The 19,859-nt window shown below is 39.5% G+C and overlaps 1 protein-coding gene across 1 annotated transcript in view; it reads right to left on the bottom strand.

Annotated features, from left to right (window-relative positions):
- The window catches only part of LOC124039174 (cadherin-7-like), a 135,082-nt gene that overhangs the window by 9,641 nt on the left and 105,582 nt on the right, over window positions 1–19,859 (bottom strand). The window contains exon 10 of the mRNA XM_046355081.1: window positions 3,096–3,213. Coding sequence (XP_046211037.1) covers window positions 3,096–3,213 — 118 coding nt within the window. The remainder of the gene's footprint in view (window positions 1–3,095; window positions 3,214–19,859) is intronic.

The following is a 19,859-nucleotide window of genomic DNA, read 5'->3' as shown; positions in this document are numbered from 1 at the left end:
GGTCGTTGTGCCCTTTGGCTGAATATAATGATTATTATTCCCTTCTCCCAGCTGCCTGCTGAAGCACCTCTAACTAACATGGCTCTCTGTCATGTGATCGGTCTTTCGCACACAGGCTACAACTGAAGACAGACACATCGGAGACTCAACTGCACTCCTCGCAACTGCCCATATTGAAGATATTGGAAAAACTGTCCACATTTACTTTTCGTCAGCCAACAAGATGATTAGGCCTAACGAACAGCAAAAACACTAGCCTATGTCAATCTACTATCACCATAGCACAAAAGTTGACCTATTCTATTCTGTACCTATAGTCAGGGATAGTTGTGGGATGCGATAGATCCCAAATTAATACAACCACTTGCATCAAAAAACCTGTTTTAAGCAATGAGCCTGACGCTTCAGATGAGAACGTTTCGCCTAAAATGTTGATAAACTATTACGCTGTTTCTTCACATTGTAAAGGCAGCAATGCACACACGACAGTAGGCTATACGCACAAATGTTTGATTAGCAGGAAAACCCCATTCTCAAAAGTGACAACAAATGCGATTATGCATGTAATGGTTTTATTATAAATGTGTATTTTTATGGTGAAAATTATCTTCCCCAAACTTGAAACTTACGCGCTGCTTATATCTGCCATGTAGGCTCTACACCAGTTGTAAAGTGGATTAATGTGTGTAATTTTAAGACGTTTTTTGGCTACTTTAGTTGTGATACAAACCTTATCAAAACATATAGGCCTATGGGCTAGGCTATATGAGGTGTGCGACTATGATTTGAAAAAGTCACCCAAAAAAGCATGCGTAACAGCTGGGGATCGTACACAAGTGATAATATATCAGTCACAAGTGATAATACATCATTCACAAGTGATAATACATCATTCACAAGTGATAATACATCATTCACAAGTGATAATACATCATTCACAAGTGATAATACATCATTCACAAGTGATAATATATCATTCACAAGTGATAATATCATTCACAAGTGATAATACATCATTCACATCATTCACAAGTGATAATACATCATTCACATCATTCACAAGTGATAATACATCATTCACAAGTGATAATATATCATTCACAAGTGATAATATATCATTCACAAGTGATAAAGTGATAATACATCATTCACAAGTGATAATACATCATTCACAAGTGATAATACATCATTCACAAGTGATAATACATCATTCACAAGTGATAATATATCATTCACAAGTGATAATACATCATTCACAAGTGATAATACATCATTCACAAGTGATAATACATCATTCACAAGTGATAATACATCATTCACAAGTGATAATACATCATGATAATACATCATTCAAAGTGATAATACATCATTCACAAGTGATAATACATCATTCATAATACATCATTCACAAGTGATAATACATCATTCACAAGTGATAATACATCATTCACAAGTGATAATACATCATTCACAAGTGATAATACATCATTCACAAGTGATAATATATCATTCACAAGTGATAGGCTAATATTGTGACCTATCACACGATTCTTGATTTAATCTTGTCATTACATAGACTAAATAATATATGTTTGAAATTTGTTTTGATTTAGAATGGACCATTACTGTGCACCTGTCTCGAAACAGGTGATTCATTTTCATGCCAGACAGGTAGACTATACTCCTGTTGTAAAGAGAAGCAATGTGCTTAATATTAGGAAAGATGAAATATAAATATAGTAGGTAGTAGTCTATAGAAAGCTGATGGGATCCTCCTCTTTTTAATAGAGGCCACCACTCTGTTTTCTCATGTAATTGTTAGCCTATAGAAATGTTGCACAACTTGAGCTCATGGACTCTCATGAAGTGTTTGATTAGATGTTCAATGACATTTGCATTGATGTCAGAGAGATTAGATAGACAATAGAGTGCTGAGTACCAGGCAGTTATCATGTTTGGTAGGCTACTAATGACCATCAGCAGCATCAACTACCTTGACTAAACACTCACGTGAAATTTGACTGCTGTCATGACTCATGACAACCGGTGTGGCAGTAATACATTCACCGTAACAGCCCTATGTCCAGCCGGCCTCACAACCGCAGACCACGTTTAACCATGCCAGCCCAGAACCACCACATCCAGCTTCTTAACCTGCAGGATCCTTGGACCTGGCTACAGAGTGGGTGGGCCTATACCCTCCCAGATCCACCCATGGCTGCGCCCCTGCCCAGTCATATGACATCCATAGATTAGGGCCTAATTTATTTATTTCAATTGACTGATTTCCCCCTGTGAACGGTAACTCAGTAAAATCTTTGAAATTGTTGCATGTTGTGTTTATATTTTCTGTTCAGTATATATGAAATGCTGTATCTCACAGATCACATAGTCTATTGGTCATTTGCAGGAATACATATGGTACAGCACCAGCGACTAGCTTTGGAGTTTGTTGTACGTGCCATTATGTTCTCTTTTCAATAACAAAGAGAATACAAGAAAATCAACAAATGGAGCCAATAATTCATATAATGTAAGATATCAGAGACATTCCATTCTCTTCTATGCCACCCGTTGAGAAATTACATTGTTGGTTTGATTTCCAAATGTACTTGACCAGCAGTGACATATGAATCATAACAAGTGAGGAATAGAAGACCAGACAATATTTACAGAGGAGGAAAATATTTTGTGCAAATGGGCATGATACCATTAGAGATTAAATTATACTTTCAAATTTAGTCATTACATTTCAAAACCTGTTTTTGCCTCCACACATCTAAACCTGCAATTAACATTCGTGGATATTCCTATCCATAAAATTGATTTAAAGGTGAAGCAGACATGAATAAGCTGTCAGAATCGTCCTCAGAAAGTTTGTTTCAGCAACTACTGTCAATCAAAAAGGTCTTGAAATATCGCATGTTTGAAAAATCAAACATGGACAAGAAAGACTTCTCAATCCATACTTGCAGGACTGTTATGGCCATAGTTGACCCTGGATTTGTAGTCCTTACAACGTTTTCCTCACATTCTTCTCTGTTGTCAGTAATGGACTGTTAATTGATGTACTTTGACGAGGAGAAAACACCTACCTTTGTTGTCTCGGAGAGTGAAGTTGGAGTTGCCGGCCACAGATGGAGGCAGGGCAAAGTAAAAGCGATGACCACTGGGAGGCTCATCCTTGTCCACAGCGCTGATAGTCTGGATGACCTGTGCAACACATAACCACTCTGATTGTATGGTACTCGGAACACATGGAACACAACCACTCTGATTGTATGGTACTCGGAACACATGGAACACAACCACTCTGATTGTATGGTACTCTGAACACATGGAACACACAACCACTCTGATTGGTTGGACCCCTAATGACAACCCCAAATTGTGAACCTGATTGATTGATGAAATGAAAAGTATTAATTGGTTTGGGCTAATGGGTCATTAGTCCATAGCCACAGTTTCTTTGTTTTATTCAGGAATATCGGTAAGAATTAACAGTGCTGGTTGAACATGGTGAACTGCTATGCCTTCACATGTTTTGATTAATTTACAAACTAGCATACATACATTTATTTTAACACAAGGCCAAGGCAATAGAGTGAGTAAATTGGTACAAATAAACTTGATTTTGATTTATGAAATGTTTATTTTATGATGTTGGCTATGGTTTTACATCACTTATCACTTGCAGTAAGTGCTTATTTGGCAAGAGTAGCCTAATGCAGCTTTTTAGGGATGAGAAAAAAGCTCCGGAATCGATTTTCTCAGCAAAACATTTTCTTCTTAGGTTACAATGTAGGGACAACTTAGCAATGCCAATGCCAGGCATATCAAACATTCAGCCCGTGAGGAGGACCAATCTGGTACGCAGGTGTTTTGAGTAAAACAGCTGAATAATATAATATATATTATTATATTATTCAACTGTTTTACTCAAAACACTTGCGTGCCAGATTGGACATCCTTACGGGCTGGATGTTTGATATATATGTTACATTTTAGGAAGAAAATGCATTTTGGCGGAAAACAAACTCATTACACAAAAATTAAATGTTTTACCCTCCTCTTTTTCATTGTGAATAAAAACAGCTTTAGATAAAGAGGATGGAGGATAAATATGTTATTATCTGTTGTACCAGATACTGAATTATGTCAATAAAGAAAAACACATTGCCACTTAAACCTATATCCACTAGCATAACTCCTCATAAACCAACATTTAAAATGTAAAATGTCTGCTTATATCCATAGTAGTGTGAAGAAATGGGGGGTGGAGGTGCAGACGGCTATATCGGTCCGCTAATAAAGGACTAGTAAAGGCCCCGTGCACTACTTTTGTGAATTATTATTATTTTTAAATAAATGTTTTTAGTTTATTTCTTTATTTTGATTTTTCAGGAGGTGTTGCAGCACCCCTGCTTCAAGTGGCTGTGCTTATATCTAAGTACAATGAACTAACATTTACCTAAACAAACTCGACACAGACTTGTGTCAACACCAGCATAATGTAGCAGTCTATGTGTGGTGCTTCTCTAAGTGGACACATCCCCATGTCCAGTTGCAGTAGGAGATCCAACTGCTCTGTGAGAGCTAGGATACATCCAAACGGCACCCTATTCCCAATATAGTCTGAGGCTTCATGCCCCCTCTGATTTGTACTGTTTTTTTCTTCACACGTTACATTAATTACTAAACTTTTTAAGCCAACGTTTATCATCTTGTCTTCACTGACATGTTCAGCCTATCCCTCACCCAGTCTGTAATACCTACATGTTTCAAGCAGACCACCAAAGTCCCTGTGCCCAAGAATACAAAGGTAAACTGTCTGAATGACTATCACATCTGTAGCCATGAAATGCTTTGAAAGGCTGGTCATGGCTCCCATTAACACCATCATCCCAAACACCCTGGACCCACTCCAATTCACATTTTGCCCCAAAAGAGCCATAGACGATGCAATCTCTATTGCACTCCACGCTACCATTTCCCACCGAGAAAAGGAATACCTATGTGAGAATGATGTTCATTCACTAAAGCTTAGAGTTCAACAAGCTTATCATGAAACTAAGGACCCTGTGAATGAACCCCTCCCTCTGCAATTTTATCCTGGATTTCGTGACTGGCCACTCCGGGTGCAGCAACACATCTGCCACGCTGATCCTTAACACGGGAGCCCCTCAGAGGTGCGTGCTTAGTACCCTACTGTACTCCCTGTTCACCCACAACTGCCTGGCCATGCACAACTCCAACACTATCATTAAGTTTGCTGATGAGACAACAATGGTAGGCCTGATCACCAACAATGATGAGGCAACCTGTAGGGAGGAGGTCCGAGACCTGGCAGTGTGGTGCCAGGACAACAACCTCAAAGTCAGCAAGACAACGGAGCTGATCGTAAACTACAAGAAATAAAGGGCCAAGCATGCCCCTGTTCACATCGACGGGGCTGTAGTGAAGCGAGTTGAGAGCTTCAAGTTCCTCGGTATCCACAGCACTAAGGATCTGTCATGGTTCAAACACACCAACACAGTTGTAAAGAGGCCATGAAAATGGAAACTGAAAAGATTTGGCATGGGTCCTCAGATCTTCAAAAGGTTATACAGCTGCACCATTGAGAGCATCTTGACTGGCTGCATCACCGCTTGTTATGGCAACTGCTTGACATCCAACTGCAAGGCGCTACAGAGGGTAGTGAGGACGGCCCAGTACATCACTGGGACCAAGGTCCCTGCCATCTATACCAGGCAGTGTCAGAGGAAGGCCCTAAAAATTGTCAAAGACTCCAGCCACCCAAGTCATAGGCTGTTCTCGCTGCTACCACATATCAAGCGGTACCTATACACCAAGTCTGGAACCAACAGGACCCTGAGCAGTTTCTATCCCCAAGCCTTAAGTCTGCTAAATACGGTAGTTAGGTAAATGGTTAATCAAATAGCTACTCGGACTATCTGCATAGACACTTTTTCCACAAACTGTTTTTTGACCCATCACACACGCTGCTGCTACTGTTACAGTTACTCATTGTGTATCTATTATTACTTTTATTATTACGTGTTTTACTTTTCTATTATTTCTCTATTATCTTTCTCTCTGCATTGCTGAGAAGAATCGAAGCATTTCACCGTTATTCCACACCTATTGTTTACAAAGCATGTGACAAATAACATTTTATTTGCTCATTATTTATAAAAGATCTGTCAGCTCTATTTTGCGGAGACGGCACACTGACTGGACCAGGCAAGGAGTACCCCCCCCCTCCCCGCTTTATTCTCGCTAGTAAGTGGTTCCTTCAAAGGTGCACCACAGAGCAAAGGAATACGAGACAAGACACTAGATGCTCTAGTCTAGTGCATTGCTGACAGTATCATCAGTGGAGGAGGAGAGAGAGAGTGTAGTGACTGACACCATTTGATTTTATTTTAGCTGCCGGTAATAAGCAGGAATGGCAGGAAGTATGTTTTGTAAATTAATTTTATTACGCTACACTACCTTCTAATTTGTGGATTCGGCTATTTCAGCCACACCCGTTGCTGACAGGTGTATAAAATTGAGCACATAGCCATGCAATCTCCATTGACAAACATTGGCAGTAGAATTCTTCAAAGAGTTCTTCAAAGAATCCCCTGTATATGGTACTACCTAGAACCCTCTATATAAATGTTCTTCCTAGAATGATCTGTGAAGAGTTCTACCAATAACCCTTTTATCTTTGGAGGGTTCTTCCAAGAACCTCTATGAACAGCTCAATCAGCCTTATCTGCCTTTAAAATTAAATGACAATGACAAATACATATAACATAAGGCCTTTATTTGAGAGCTTAATTATGCCCTAACACAGTGGTGTTAGAAATCACCTGGTTTACAGGCTACATCAGGCCTGTAAGTCAAATTATGTTTGCTTGCAAATTGATGTGTAATTCCTATTAGAGTCCAACCAGAGTTACAATATTTTTTATCACCTACAACCTGCATTTAGAATGACTTCCATGGTAAGGAAGACTGAATACAGAGACTACCTCAATCATCTAAACTGGAAAAACCATCTTAGTAATCGGTACAATAAATCAAATTATTAACATATATAATTTGTTTAGAAAACTGTATGTTATTTCTCTTTGTGTAGCAAACAATTAATCAACTAAGCAATGTACATGCAAAAACATAGTTTTAATTATTACAGTAAAACAAACACTTTTGAAAATCTCCCTGAAATAGAGCACGCTGGGAAATTTTATATACGGTTCTATGTAGAACCCTTCTTGGATTCCAAATAATTCTTATTGCCTTCCAAAGAATCATCAAATACTTTTCTTCCAAATTTCTTCCAAAAACGTTTCTTAGGAATGTATAGGTTCTAGATAGAACCCCTCACCTTACAAAGAACCCTTGTTTTCCAAAATGGGTTCTTCTGATCAAAACAGTTCTTGGTAGAATCCTATGTCTCCGCAGAGAACCTTTTTGGAGCCCTTTTTTCTAAGAGTTTACCAAGTCATTTCAGTCTATCAATCAAGTTAGAGTAGCTTGTCTAACTATCTTAGCTGTTATGCCTGCAATTAATTACTGCAAGCAATTACTAAATGTACTGAATAAGATACATTCCTTTCAGTCTTTTACCCAGATTTTAGCATAGATGCAGAGAAGCATATTTTGTTTCTTCAAAAAAAGAACCACCCATCAGGAGGAAAGAGACAGCTCAAGAGTTATGCTTAGATATGCAGAACAATACTTGGTTTAAATTAGGGATGCACAATGTATCGGTGAACATATCGGAATAAGTCGATGTTAGCTAAAAATGCCAACATCGGTATCGACCAATGTCTAGTTTAACGCTGATGTGCAAAACCGATATCAAAGCTGACATGCATACCTATATCACCTAGGTACATGCCGTAATGACGCCAAGTAAAATGTTGCACTACACGTGCAACAAAGCATTCATAACCTAGCCCACAATGTCTGCCGTGTGGATCGAGCAGTCAGCAAGTCGAGCAGTCAATTGAAAGAGTAAGAAAATTTCAGCGAGACAACTCAAAAGGTGAAATCCATTTAAGCCAAGATAATGGAATGCATTGCCCTTGACAATCAACAGTTCTCTGTAGTGGGTGATGTTGGCTTTCGCCGACAGGTCGAGCACCGGTATACACTATCAAGTGCTCTATTTTTCAGATGTTTTCCTATGGAGTTCCACAGTAATATCGTCACTACTCTTAGCTTCAAGACATACATACTATGGAACACTGTTTGGGTCTTGCATGTAAAAAAAGATACAGTAGCACCGTCAAAGCTGTACAAAAAAAGTCTGCAAACAAACAAACACCGGCCACGAACGATGTGTTTACAATACCGCATTGGTAATAAAGCATCATTTGTTCAACCGCAACTTCTGGGGTTGCTAGCTTTAGCTTGGTACCTAGCTAGCACCAATACAACCAGCCTGAAAACAATGACCAGTAGAAACTGCAGTCAATTTCATTATTCTTAGCAATCCTTGTGAGTAAGTATTAGCTAGGTTGCCACTTGTTGTTCGCCTATTGAAATTGAACTTCAGTTCATGAAAATAAATAGCTAGCCAGCTACTTAACCCTGTTGCCCAAAGCTAATGTTATGAGCAGCCAACTAGCTTCATCTGGCTAGTGAGGCTTGACTGGGCTTGGTTATCAATCAAATTAATCAAATGTATTTATAAAGCCCTTCTTACATCAGCTGATGTCACAAAGTGCTGTACAGAAACCCAGCCTAAAACCCCAAACAGCAAGCAATGCAAGTGTAGAAGCATGGTTATGTTTATTTTATTTATTTATTTTTATTTAACCTTTATTTAACCAGGTAGGCAAGTTGAGAACAAGTTCTCATTTACAATTGTGACCTGGCCAAGATAAAGCAAAGCAGTTCGACAGATACAACGACACAGAGTTACACATGGAGTAAAACAAACATACAGTCAATAATACAGTATAAACAAGTCTATATACAATGTGAGCAAATTAGGTGAGAAGGGAGGTAAAGGCAAAAAGGCCATGGTGGCAAAGTAAATACAATATAGCAAGTAAAACACTGGAATGGTAGTTTTGCAATGGAAGAATGTGCAAAGTAGAAATAAAAATAATGGGGTGCAAAGGAGAAAAATAAATAAATTAATTAAATACAGTTGGGAAAGAGGTAGTTGTTTGGGCTAAATTATAGGTGGGCTATGTACAGGTGCAGTAATCTGTAAAATACTCTGACAGTTGGTGCTTAAAGCTAGTGAGGGAGATAAGTGTTTCCAGTTTCAGAGATATGTGTTGTGAAGCCAGCCACAATAAGGATTAGGCACACTAGTGGAATTTGCGGTTTGCCTTCAAAATAAAAGTTTAGAATTGACATTGATGCAAATGAATACAAATAGTATAATTGTGCAGTACTTTTATTTTGAAGGCTAACCCCAAAATCCACTATTGTGGCTAATCCTCATTGTGGCTAGCTTCACATAGATGAGTCCGACCACCATGAATCAAATAAAAACTGTCTAATAAATTTGAGGGTTATTTTAGATGATAACACCTAGCTATATAGTTAGCTAGCTAACTATAGCTACTGAAACAGATTATGTTGTTTTGCTATGTTTTTGGGGAAGAACATTGTTTGCATCCAAACAAACGACCAGCACTGTAGGTGTGCGAGACAACTTTACCAGCATCATAGCATACGTATTGATGAATCGTTGTGACATGTAATGCAAGTGATAGTACAATCAATGTGTAATAACTACATAAAAAATGTATGAATGCGTTAAATTATTATGTGATGTGCAGTCATATATCTACTGGTCCTTGTTTTCTTTTTTGACACCCAAAGATCTAAACGGCGTTCCATAGAAATCCTGGTTGAGAAAAAAACGACTGAACAAATAAACAACGAAACAGCACAAGTGAAAAAAATAGGTTTTGATTATATTTGACTGATAATGGGGACAAACGTAAATGCCAACAAAATAACTTTTTGGATCAGTGTGGTGTGTGTGTGTGTGTGTAACCTTTAGTTAACTAGGCAAGTCAGTTAAGAACAAATTCTTATTTACAATGACGGCCTACCCCGGCCAAACCTGGATGACGCTGGGCCAATTCTGCACCACTGTATGGAGCACCCAATCACAGCTGGATGTGATACAGCCTGGATTCAAACGGGGCTGTAGTGACGCCTCTTGCACTGAGATGCCGTGCCTTAGACCGCTGCATCCATGTGTGTGTGTTAACTATTTAACTGTACTAGAATGCTTAAAAGGCTGCTAAAATTTTCAATATTGGTTATCGGTATCGGCCAAAAATGTCATATCAGTGCATCACTAGTTTAAATGTAATCTGGCACCTTAGGATAATATCATGTTGTTTTTATTAATTATGATGCCATGAAATGTGCCTGTATTTATGATATGTGTTAGAATCCCATGTACTGTGTTTTATAGCTACTTTCCTGAAATTCTACACATTATGCCATGGGATGGGGGGAGATTTTTTGCCGTTTTAAAAGCAAATTTTCTGCATTTCTACACAATTTTCCATGACTTATGCCATGTTAACCTTTCAGTTAAATTAATTTGTCTATTGGACAAGATCTACTACTTGGCATTAAGAGCTGAGCAATTATCTTTAAAAAAATATTTAAACAAATCTTGATAAAAAGAACATTGGGGGGGGGGGGTTATTAACAGGACTAAAACTGTCTTTGTCCTAGTCTGTAATTCTCTCTTTTGTTCATTTTCTATTCGTTTTTGTACAGTTGGTCGCTTATGATTTGTTTGTTATTTTTGTGAACACAAAAAACACTTACTTGTTTCCACATAACACTGATACCCATTCCCTTTTTGAAAATGTTTTGTACGTGTAATTGTATTTTAAAAAATAATAATAAATACTTTATTTGAAAAAAAAATAGTGATTAACTTAATCAATGCCCCCTCCTGGAGGACAGGGCCCCTGAGCACTTGTCCTGCGTGTCTGGTCGGTAATTCAGCCATGATTACTAACATTTTAGATAGCTGGCTAGACTAAGTAGATTCATTTACCAATCTAAAATGTTAATTGACTGCTAAGTGAGTGACTGTCAGTGAGACACATAACAAGAGGAAAACTGCTGATGCACAACCAAGTTTTGAAATTACACGTTATGTATTCTACTATTCTAACTCTCAACAGTTAGTTGAATTCCTGACTGAGTTCCTGAGTTTTTGTAGATTTTTTTGAATGCAAAAAAATGACCAGGTCCGGACCTCTGTGCCCTCATATGTAGCTATGACCCTCACTGTGTTGTAATTTGATTGTAGTGCAGTATATTGAGATGTGTGATTTACAACAGTCAGAACGACACCCTCATTAAAATTACATTTGAACAGGTAGAGGTATGCTTAGAACCTATGCAGACAAATATAATATACGGAAGAGGTGAAAAAAATATTGTTGTATAATGACAAGACACCAGGGTCTGACAATCTAGATGGAAAATTACTGAGGATAATAGCAGACGATATTGCCACTCCTATTTGCCACATCTTCAATTTAAACCTACTTGAGAGCGTGTGCCCTCGGGCCTGGAGGGAAGCTAAAGTCATTCCGCTACTTAAGAAGAGTAAAGCCCCCTTTACCTTCTCAAATAGCTGACCAACCATCCTGTTACCAACCCTTAGTAAACTTCTGACCAGATACAATGCTAATTTACAGTAAACAAATTGACAACAGAATTTCAGCACGCTTTTAGGGAAGGACACTCAACAAGCACAGCACATACACAAATGACTGATGATTGGCTGAGAGAAATTGATGATAAAATTATTTTGGGGGCTGTCTTGTTAAACTCCAGTGCAGCTTTTGACATTATTGATCATAGTCCGCTGCTGGAAAAAAAGTATCTGTTATGGCTTTACACCACCTGCTATAATGTGGATAAAGAGTTACTTGTTAGGCCTCCCGGGTGGCGCAGTGGTTAAGGGCGCTGTACTGCAGCACCAGCTGTGCCATCAGAGACTCTGAGTTCGTGCCCAGGCTCTGTCGTAACCGGCCGCGACCGGGAGGTCCATTGGGTGGGTCACAATTGGCCTAGTGTCGCCCGGGTTAGGGAGGGCTTGGTCGGTAGGGATGTCCTTGTCTCATCGCGCACCAGCAACTCCTGTGGCAGACTGGTGCAGTGCTCGCTAACCAGGGTTGCCAGGTGCACGTGTTTCCTCCGACACATTGGTGCGGCTGGCTTCTGGGTTGGATGTGCGCTGTGTTAAGGAGCAGTGCGGCTAGGCTTGGTAGTGTATCGGAGGACGCATGACTTTCAACCTTCGTCACTCCCGAGCCCGTGCGGGAGTTGTAGCCATGAGACAAGATAGTAGCTACTACAACAATTGGACAACATGAAAAAGGGGTAAAAAAAAAGAGTTACTAGTTTAACAGAACACAGAGGGTGTTCTTTAATGGAAGCCTATCAAATATAATCCAGTTAGAATTAGGAATTACTAACGACTTTGAGTAAAGCCAGAGTTTCTATGTACGTGGATGACTCAACGCTATACATGTCTGTTACTACAGCGACTGAAATGACTGCAACACTCAACAAAGTGCTGCAGTTAGTTTCAGAGCGGGTGGCAAGGAATAAGTTAGCCCTAATTATTTCTAAAACTAAAAGCATTGTATTTGGACCAAAACACTCACTAAACCCTAAACCTCAACTTAATATTGTACTAAATAATGTGGAAATTGAGAAAGTTGAGATGACTAAACTGCTTGGAGCAACACTAGATTGTAAACTGTCATGGTCAAAACATATTGATGCAGTAGTAGCTAAGATGGGAAGAAGTCTGTCTATAATAAAGCGATGCTCTGCCTTCTTAACAACACTATCAACCATGCAGGTCCTACAGGCCCTAGTTTTGTCGCATCTTGACTACTGTTCAGTCGTGTGGTCAGGTGCCACAAAAAAGGACTTGCAATTGGCTCAGAACAGCGCAGCACGACTGGCCCTTCGATGTATACAGAGAGATCATTTTATTAATATGCAAGTCAATCTCTCCTGGCTGAAAGTGGAGGAGAGATTGACTTCCTCACTACTTTTATTTATGAGAGGTATTGAATATGTTGAATCAAACTGTCTCGACAAGCTACTGGCACACCCATGCATACCCCACAAGACATGCCACAAGAGGTCTCTTCTTAGTCCCCAAGGCCAGAACAGACTATGGGAGGCACACAGTACTACACAGAGTCATGACTACATGGAACTCTATTCCACATCAAGTAACTGAAGTAAGCAGTAAAATGAGATAAAAAAAAAACAGATAAAAAAACACCTTATAGAACAGCCGGGAATGTGAAGCAACACAAACATTGGCACACACACACACACACACACACACACACACACACACACACACACACACACACACACACACACACACACACACACACACACACACACACACACACACACACACACACACACACACACACACACACAATAACATACATACACATGGATTTAGTACAGTAGATACAGTATGTGGTAGTGGTGGAGTAGGGGCCTGAGGGCACACAGTGTGTTGTGAAATCTGTGAATGTATTGTAATGTTTTAAAATTGTATAAACTACCTTAATTTTGCTGGACCCCAGGAAGAGTGGGGATCCATAATAAATACAAATACAAGGGCCATTATAGTGAGTGATATACAGTACACCGCCATTCCTACGTCTACAGTCCAGCATAGTGTTTTTCTCCACTGCTTCCAATGAAGTCATCCACAATAAGAACCTCAACCTAATGACATCCCCTAAAATCATGGATTTCATCCAAGCAAAGAAGTTCATAGTATATACAGTACACCTTTCCTGCAGTCAAATGACCAAATCACCCTCAACTGACCTCATGGGTGAAATGTTATTCCTATTTTTCAGAATTTTGTAATTAATAAACATACCTTATTTTTAAATGCCGAAATCCGGTTTTCTATGTCAAACAGTTTTGTTATATTTCAGTCTTCTGAGATGTATATAAAGTGTAATATCGGGATGCAAACTAAAAATGGTACACATTTAAACTCTATATTTGACATGGTACAGGTGTCATTTTCTTTAAGCCCATAGTTTAAGACTACCAAAAACACTCTGTGTGACCCTGATTTAGCCCACTTCTGTAAAAGGTTAAAAACACTTCATGCTAAATTATCACTTCCTACCCACCATATTGAGGAATACATTTAAAGTAACCTCGGACAGAAACACAACGTAACACAAAGGCAGCCAACGATCCCCATGGCTGAGACATGGATTATCAGTTGTCATCTTTGATTAAATGCTTGTAGCTACAAGCTGTCAGGTATTAGAAACTAGAGGAGGTGGAGAAAGACACCCTGCCAATTAGGACAGACAGACCCAGGGAGATTTTATCATCATGTGTGATTTCATGAATATTGCATGTGCACTACTCCCTGGTGCTGAGATTAAAATTAGACAAAAAAAAAGTGATCTTATTGGCAGAAATCTCAAATTCACTCATTGGTTTAGACGTGTGTATCATGGTAGATACAGTGAGCTGCTACAATACATGACATTATAGCCTGAACATAGAAGCACTGTATGCACATCTGCGCAACATGAAATACATCATTTCTTCACATGGTTCAATACATATTTATTATTTCATATAACATGCATGTGCAGTGAAATACACACTTCAATACAAATACAGACATCCCTCTACATATGTGGCTTGCCTTTAACCCCTAATAATGAAGGATATGGGACCAATTTGATGTTCTTTGAATATTGCAATAAACTCATCTTGAGGAAGGTATCAATTTAATTCATGACTTGCAGTGAGAGGGAAGGTACACGTCTAATGCCTTTCATTAGCAAGGCGGTGATGCAAACCATTTCGTAAGCTCTTCGGCGGCCAATCCTCTAATGGTTCGAGTAGGAGACGGAAGGGAAACGACACGGATGTAGACATAAATTCACACAGAGAGACATTAACAGTTGAACGGTGCCTGTCAGAGGCAAGACTGAGGAGTCAAATAAATCACAGAAGTAGAGGGATTTTGAGTTTACACACGGCTGGGTCTCAGATCAAATAGACATAAAACGGCCACCATGTCTTCATTTGTGCCTTGACTTCGGCACCGGATAAACACAGAGGAAGGCAGGGAATGTTTGCTCATTCAAAGTAACGTGCACACACACACCTCCGTCCTTGCCCGATCCTACTGCTCCACAACCTGATTAGAGATAAATTACAGATAAATTGCCCCTCTATAAAGTTAGATGGCCTCCTAACTTGTCTGAGCTAAATCAAGATAAGGCAAAAGAAAACCTTTACAAATGATCACTTTCAAAGTGTCTGGGTTTAGACAGGGCTGTAGAACGAGATCTCGATTTTATATCTTACCATTTGTTTTTCGACTGCGACAACAACCGTGATTGCTGCCTCTCTTTATAACGGCCGTACAGCAACTTGACACCTAACTAGTCGTGATTGAATTATCATCACTTGTCTCTAGAGCGGGCATAACGAACACTGTCAAAGGTTTCATCATGCATAGGTGAAATTACACGTTTGCAGCACTCAACACGTCAGCATGGACAGACAATCCGGCTCATTAATTTGATTGGCCCAAGTTTATCATTTACATCAGTCAGGCTGTCCATATACAGATGATGAGGATCTTTTTCCACACAAGATAACGGGTGGTATTGAAAGTTGAATCCAGAGTTCAAATATACACGGACTGTTACCATGGCTACGGGAGATGGGGGGGTGGGTAGATGGCTGGATGTCATCATGGGGTGGTGTTGACACTGGGAGGGGGCAGGGTCCATGGTTTTCACACCCCTTGCTTCTCGCAGTTTCACTCCTGCCCCCACCGCGGCATCAACACCGAAAACAACACCCACATCAGTGACACACAGTGACATACAGCTTGCCCCAAATTAGTGATGGGGATTGAAGCCTCCTGTAGCATAGAGTTGTTTTTTGCCAATTGTGTTGAAAATACTTTTTTGTCTTCTATCAAACCAATCAGGTGGTTTTTCGGTGAAACACATCTTCGGACGTCATTGATCATGTTCTTCTGATATAGTGATACAAGCATCTGCACACTGCTTCGAAGTAAACTGCTTAGCGATTTCGACACACGCATCGGAGCGCCAGCATCAAACATAACATAATTTCCCCCAAATCGACAAGACCTCACGCCCCCCACGCTTCCTAAACATCCACCCACCGCTAATACCCCCACTGAGGCCCTAATTCAGACATACTCTGGAGTTTGATTGTAATCAATACTCACAATGGTCAACAAATACCATTGTTTCAATCTCTGTTTATTTATATAAGTCAGCCAGCTCAACTCAGGACTGTTGTGTGTCAAAATAGTCTCGTCCAGCAAAGAGACATAGACAAAGCAGATATGGATTGAACTCCAGTGTACCCACAGTACTTACTATAGAATTATGTCGTAAACTTTAGTATACCATAGAATATTATACTACACACTGTAGTATCCCTTGATCGTGTAGTACGTACTATAACATGTTGTAATATACTGTAGAACAGTATAGTAAATACTGCAGTATTCACCGTAGTGTTTTTGCAGATTTTAGTCTGCAAAAACACTACGGTGAATACTATAGTATTTATACCATAGTATACTATGGTATTTTTTTATGTGGATATACAAAAAAATGCTGGGTTAAAAACAACCCAATTTGGGTAAATATTGGATAGAACATATGTTATTTGAACCCAGCCAGTTGGCTCACAAACAACCCTTAGTTTTCTTTAAATTGGGTTATTGATGCTGGGTTATTGAGCTATGATCCACCAGATCAGATGAGAAGACTGGAGGCGTGGCTTAGTAGTGGCATTGCTTTTAGATAGTTATTTTTGGCAACCCATAAGAGTACGTCTTTCCAGTCGTTAAATTTCCACATGTTAAATTTGAGCACTGAAACTTTTTTAGCTTTAATGAGGTTTACAGAATAGTATGAGTTCCTTAAGTGCAAATGCGTCTCCCAATTTTGGGATAGTTATCACTTGTGTAAACCTCAATAAACTAATGTAGTCTCAGTGCTCAACCTTAACACGTGTTGACAACACGACAGAACAGATGAGCCGGAATGACATTTACTCTCATGGGTGGCCAAACAGAACAATGGAAAATCCACACCCCTACTAAGCCATGTCCTCCAGTCTTCTGATCAGACCCGATGGATCATAGTTCAATGACCCAACTAAAAGCTGATTTATGCTTGAGCCGTAAATTTGGTTGGAGGCCTCGCATTGAGGGTGTGACGCAATCACAGTGCGCCTCCCAATTTTTTAAACAAAACCGGAGGGATCCGTTTAGCTCTGTATAGCTCCGCATTGACATGATTGGTTGACGGTAGGTGGGTCAGGAGGAACTGTATAAACACAAACTCACTTCCTTGACAACTTCCTTCACAACAGCTCTGCTCCGCAAAGCGCTAGAAGTATAAATGCTCTGACTTCTGTGGAGACCTTATCGCAGTAAATGCTTTAATGCCGCTGCTGACTACAGATTGACCATGCAGAGCCTTTAAGAGACCCAACTGGTGGGCAACAAATAACCCAACGTGTGTTCTGTCCACAGGCTGAAGTTTGAACATTTAGTCCACTATTATAAGATCTTAATTTGTGACCTGCTAAAAATGTGTATTTCTGTACAGAACCAGTGAAATGTTTGAATGCACCTACTCATTCAAGGCTTTTTCTTAATTTTTTGACTATTTTCTACATTGTAGAATAATAGTGAAGACATCAAAACTATGAAAAAACACATATGGAATCATGTAGTAACCAAAAAAGTGTTAAACAAATTAATTGAAACAAAGTAGCCACCCTTTGCCTTGATGACAGCTTTGCACACTCTTGGCATTTTCTCAGCCAGCTTAATGAGGTAGTCACCTGCAATGCATTTCAATTAACAGGTGTGCCTTGTTAAAAGTTCATTTGTCGAATTGATTTCCTTCTTAATGTGTTTGAGCCAATCAGTTGTGTTGTGACAGGGTAGGGGTGGTATAGAGAATATAGACATTTTTGGTAAAATACCAAGTCCATATTATGGCCAGAACAGCTCAAATAAGCAAAGAGTAACGACAGTCCATCATTACTTTAAGACATGAAGGTGAGTCAATCCGAAACATTTCAAGAACTTTGACATTTCTTCAAGTGGAGTCGCAACAGCCATCAAGCGCTATGATGAAACTGGCTCTCACGAGGACCGGCACAGGAAAGGAAGACTGTCATCAAGGCAAAGGGTGGTTACTTTGAAGAATATAAAATATAAAATGTATTTGCATTTTTTAACACTTTTTTGGTTACCGTTTTTTCATAGTTCTGATGTCTTCACTATTATTTTACAATGTAGCAAATAGTTCAAATAAAGAAAAACCCTTGAATGACTAGGTGTGTACAAGCTGTTGACTGGTACTGTATATTGCGGGGATCATTTGAAAAAGAGACCCGGGTCTCTGTGAGAGGTTATAGGAAAGTGTTTTTAAAAAGAGAGAGACTCTGTGTACCTGAAGCTACCTGTCTGTCTGAGAACACTGAATACCTGAGCTAAGATGCTGTTGAGGGTCACCATATACACTATTTTGAATCGTGTTACACCCTTTTTACAGATTCAACTGAACTGTCCCTCTTTTTCTCTCTCCTGACACATGTGCCATGACGTTGTTTTTCCAACTCCCCCCTTCAATTAAATGTTTTGTTTCTGACTATCATCTTCAAGAAACACCTATAATGAATCTTAATTGGAACAGGAAGAAGAAGTACAATATGTGAAAACACACATATTATTTTAATAGAACAAATATTTACAACAGATTTAAATAATGAAGAAAATATATCAACCTCACTTTGGTAGCTATGATTAACTTCTGTTAGTTTTCCTTCTTCAATCATTAGAGGAGCCCAATGGAAAATGAAAACAAACAAAACAAAGTAAGGGGGCACTTGATGGGACAAGGTCTATCGGGGGCTGTGTGTTGGGTGAGAGGGGAGGGGTGGGGTGGGGCACAGGGTGGCAGATTGGGGCAGCAGAATGCCAAGAAAGCCCACTCATTTATGTAATAGCTACACTGATGGAAATGATTGTAAGCGTGTGACCTCTGCTCTCTCCCTCTTTCCCCCCCTCCTCTCCGTTGTAATATAAATTAATATTATGGCAGAAGACAGACACACCGATGATCCGTAACAAGTAGCGTCTCTGGAGAGAGCCAGTGCCACGAGACGGCCCCTAATTAGGCCTGAATGATGGCAGGTTATTCCAACCACCGCGCTCCCGGCTAATCTGTGCTACAGAGCCACACAGCCTGAGCCGAACGGCAAACATTATGTTTTAATCTTACAGGCCAATGGGGGAGAAGTTCTCCAGTAGGCAGCTGTAGGTTTTAACTAAGCTTGTTGGGAAGTGGGAAGGCGGCTGCCCATGTGCAGATAGAGTCTATAGGAGTTTGTTTGTGTGCTCTCTGCTGTTCCATTCCTGAGGGTGGACGTATAGAGAGATACATGTTAATTAAAAAGATAGGGAGGCTCTGCTTTGCATTGTACAGCTGCAAGGCTAACAAGTCCACCCATCCTGATATAAAACAGCTCAAATGTAAACTTTTCCCCCGTCTTTTTATATATTTTTTTATTATATCTATATATATTTTTATATTTGCATAATGCCACAGGCAGTGCATTCTATACAATGATGTGTTAAAAACAACCCAATTTTGGTAAATATTGGACATAACACACATTGGGTTATTTTGACCTAGCCAGTTGGGTCACAAACAACCCATTGTTTTCTTTAAGTTGGGTTGTTGATGCTGAGTTAT

The sequence above is a fragment of the Oncorhynchus gorbuscha genome, linkage group LG07 (assembly GCF_021184085.1).
Source record: "Oncorhynchus gorbuscha isolate QuinsamMale2020 ecotype Even-year linkage group LG07, OgorEven_v1.0, whole genome shotgun sequence".
Taxonomy (NCBI): domain Eukaryota; kingdom Metazoa; phylum Chordata; class Actinopteri; order Salmoniformes; family Salmonidae; genus Oncorhynchus; species Oncorhynchus gorbuscha.
Note: the sequence above shows the minus strand (reverse complement) of the source record. Positions and strands in the feature narration are given on the sequence as shown.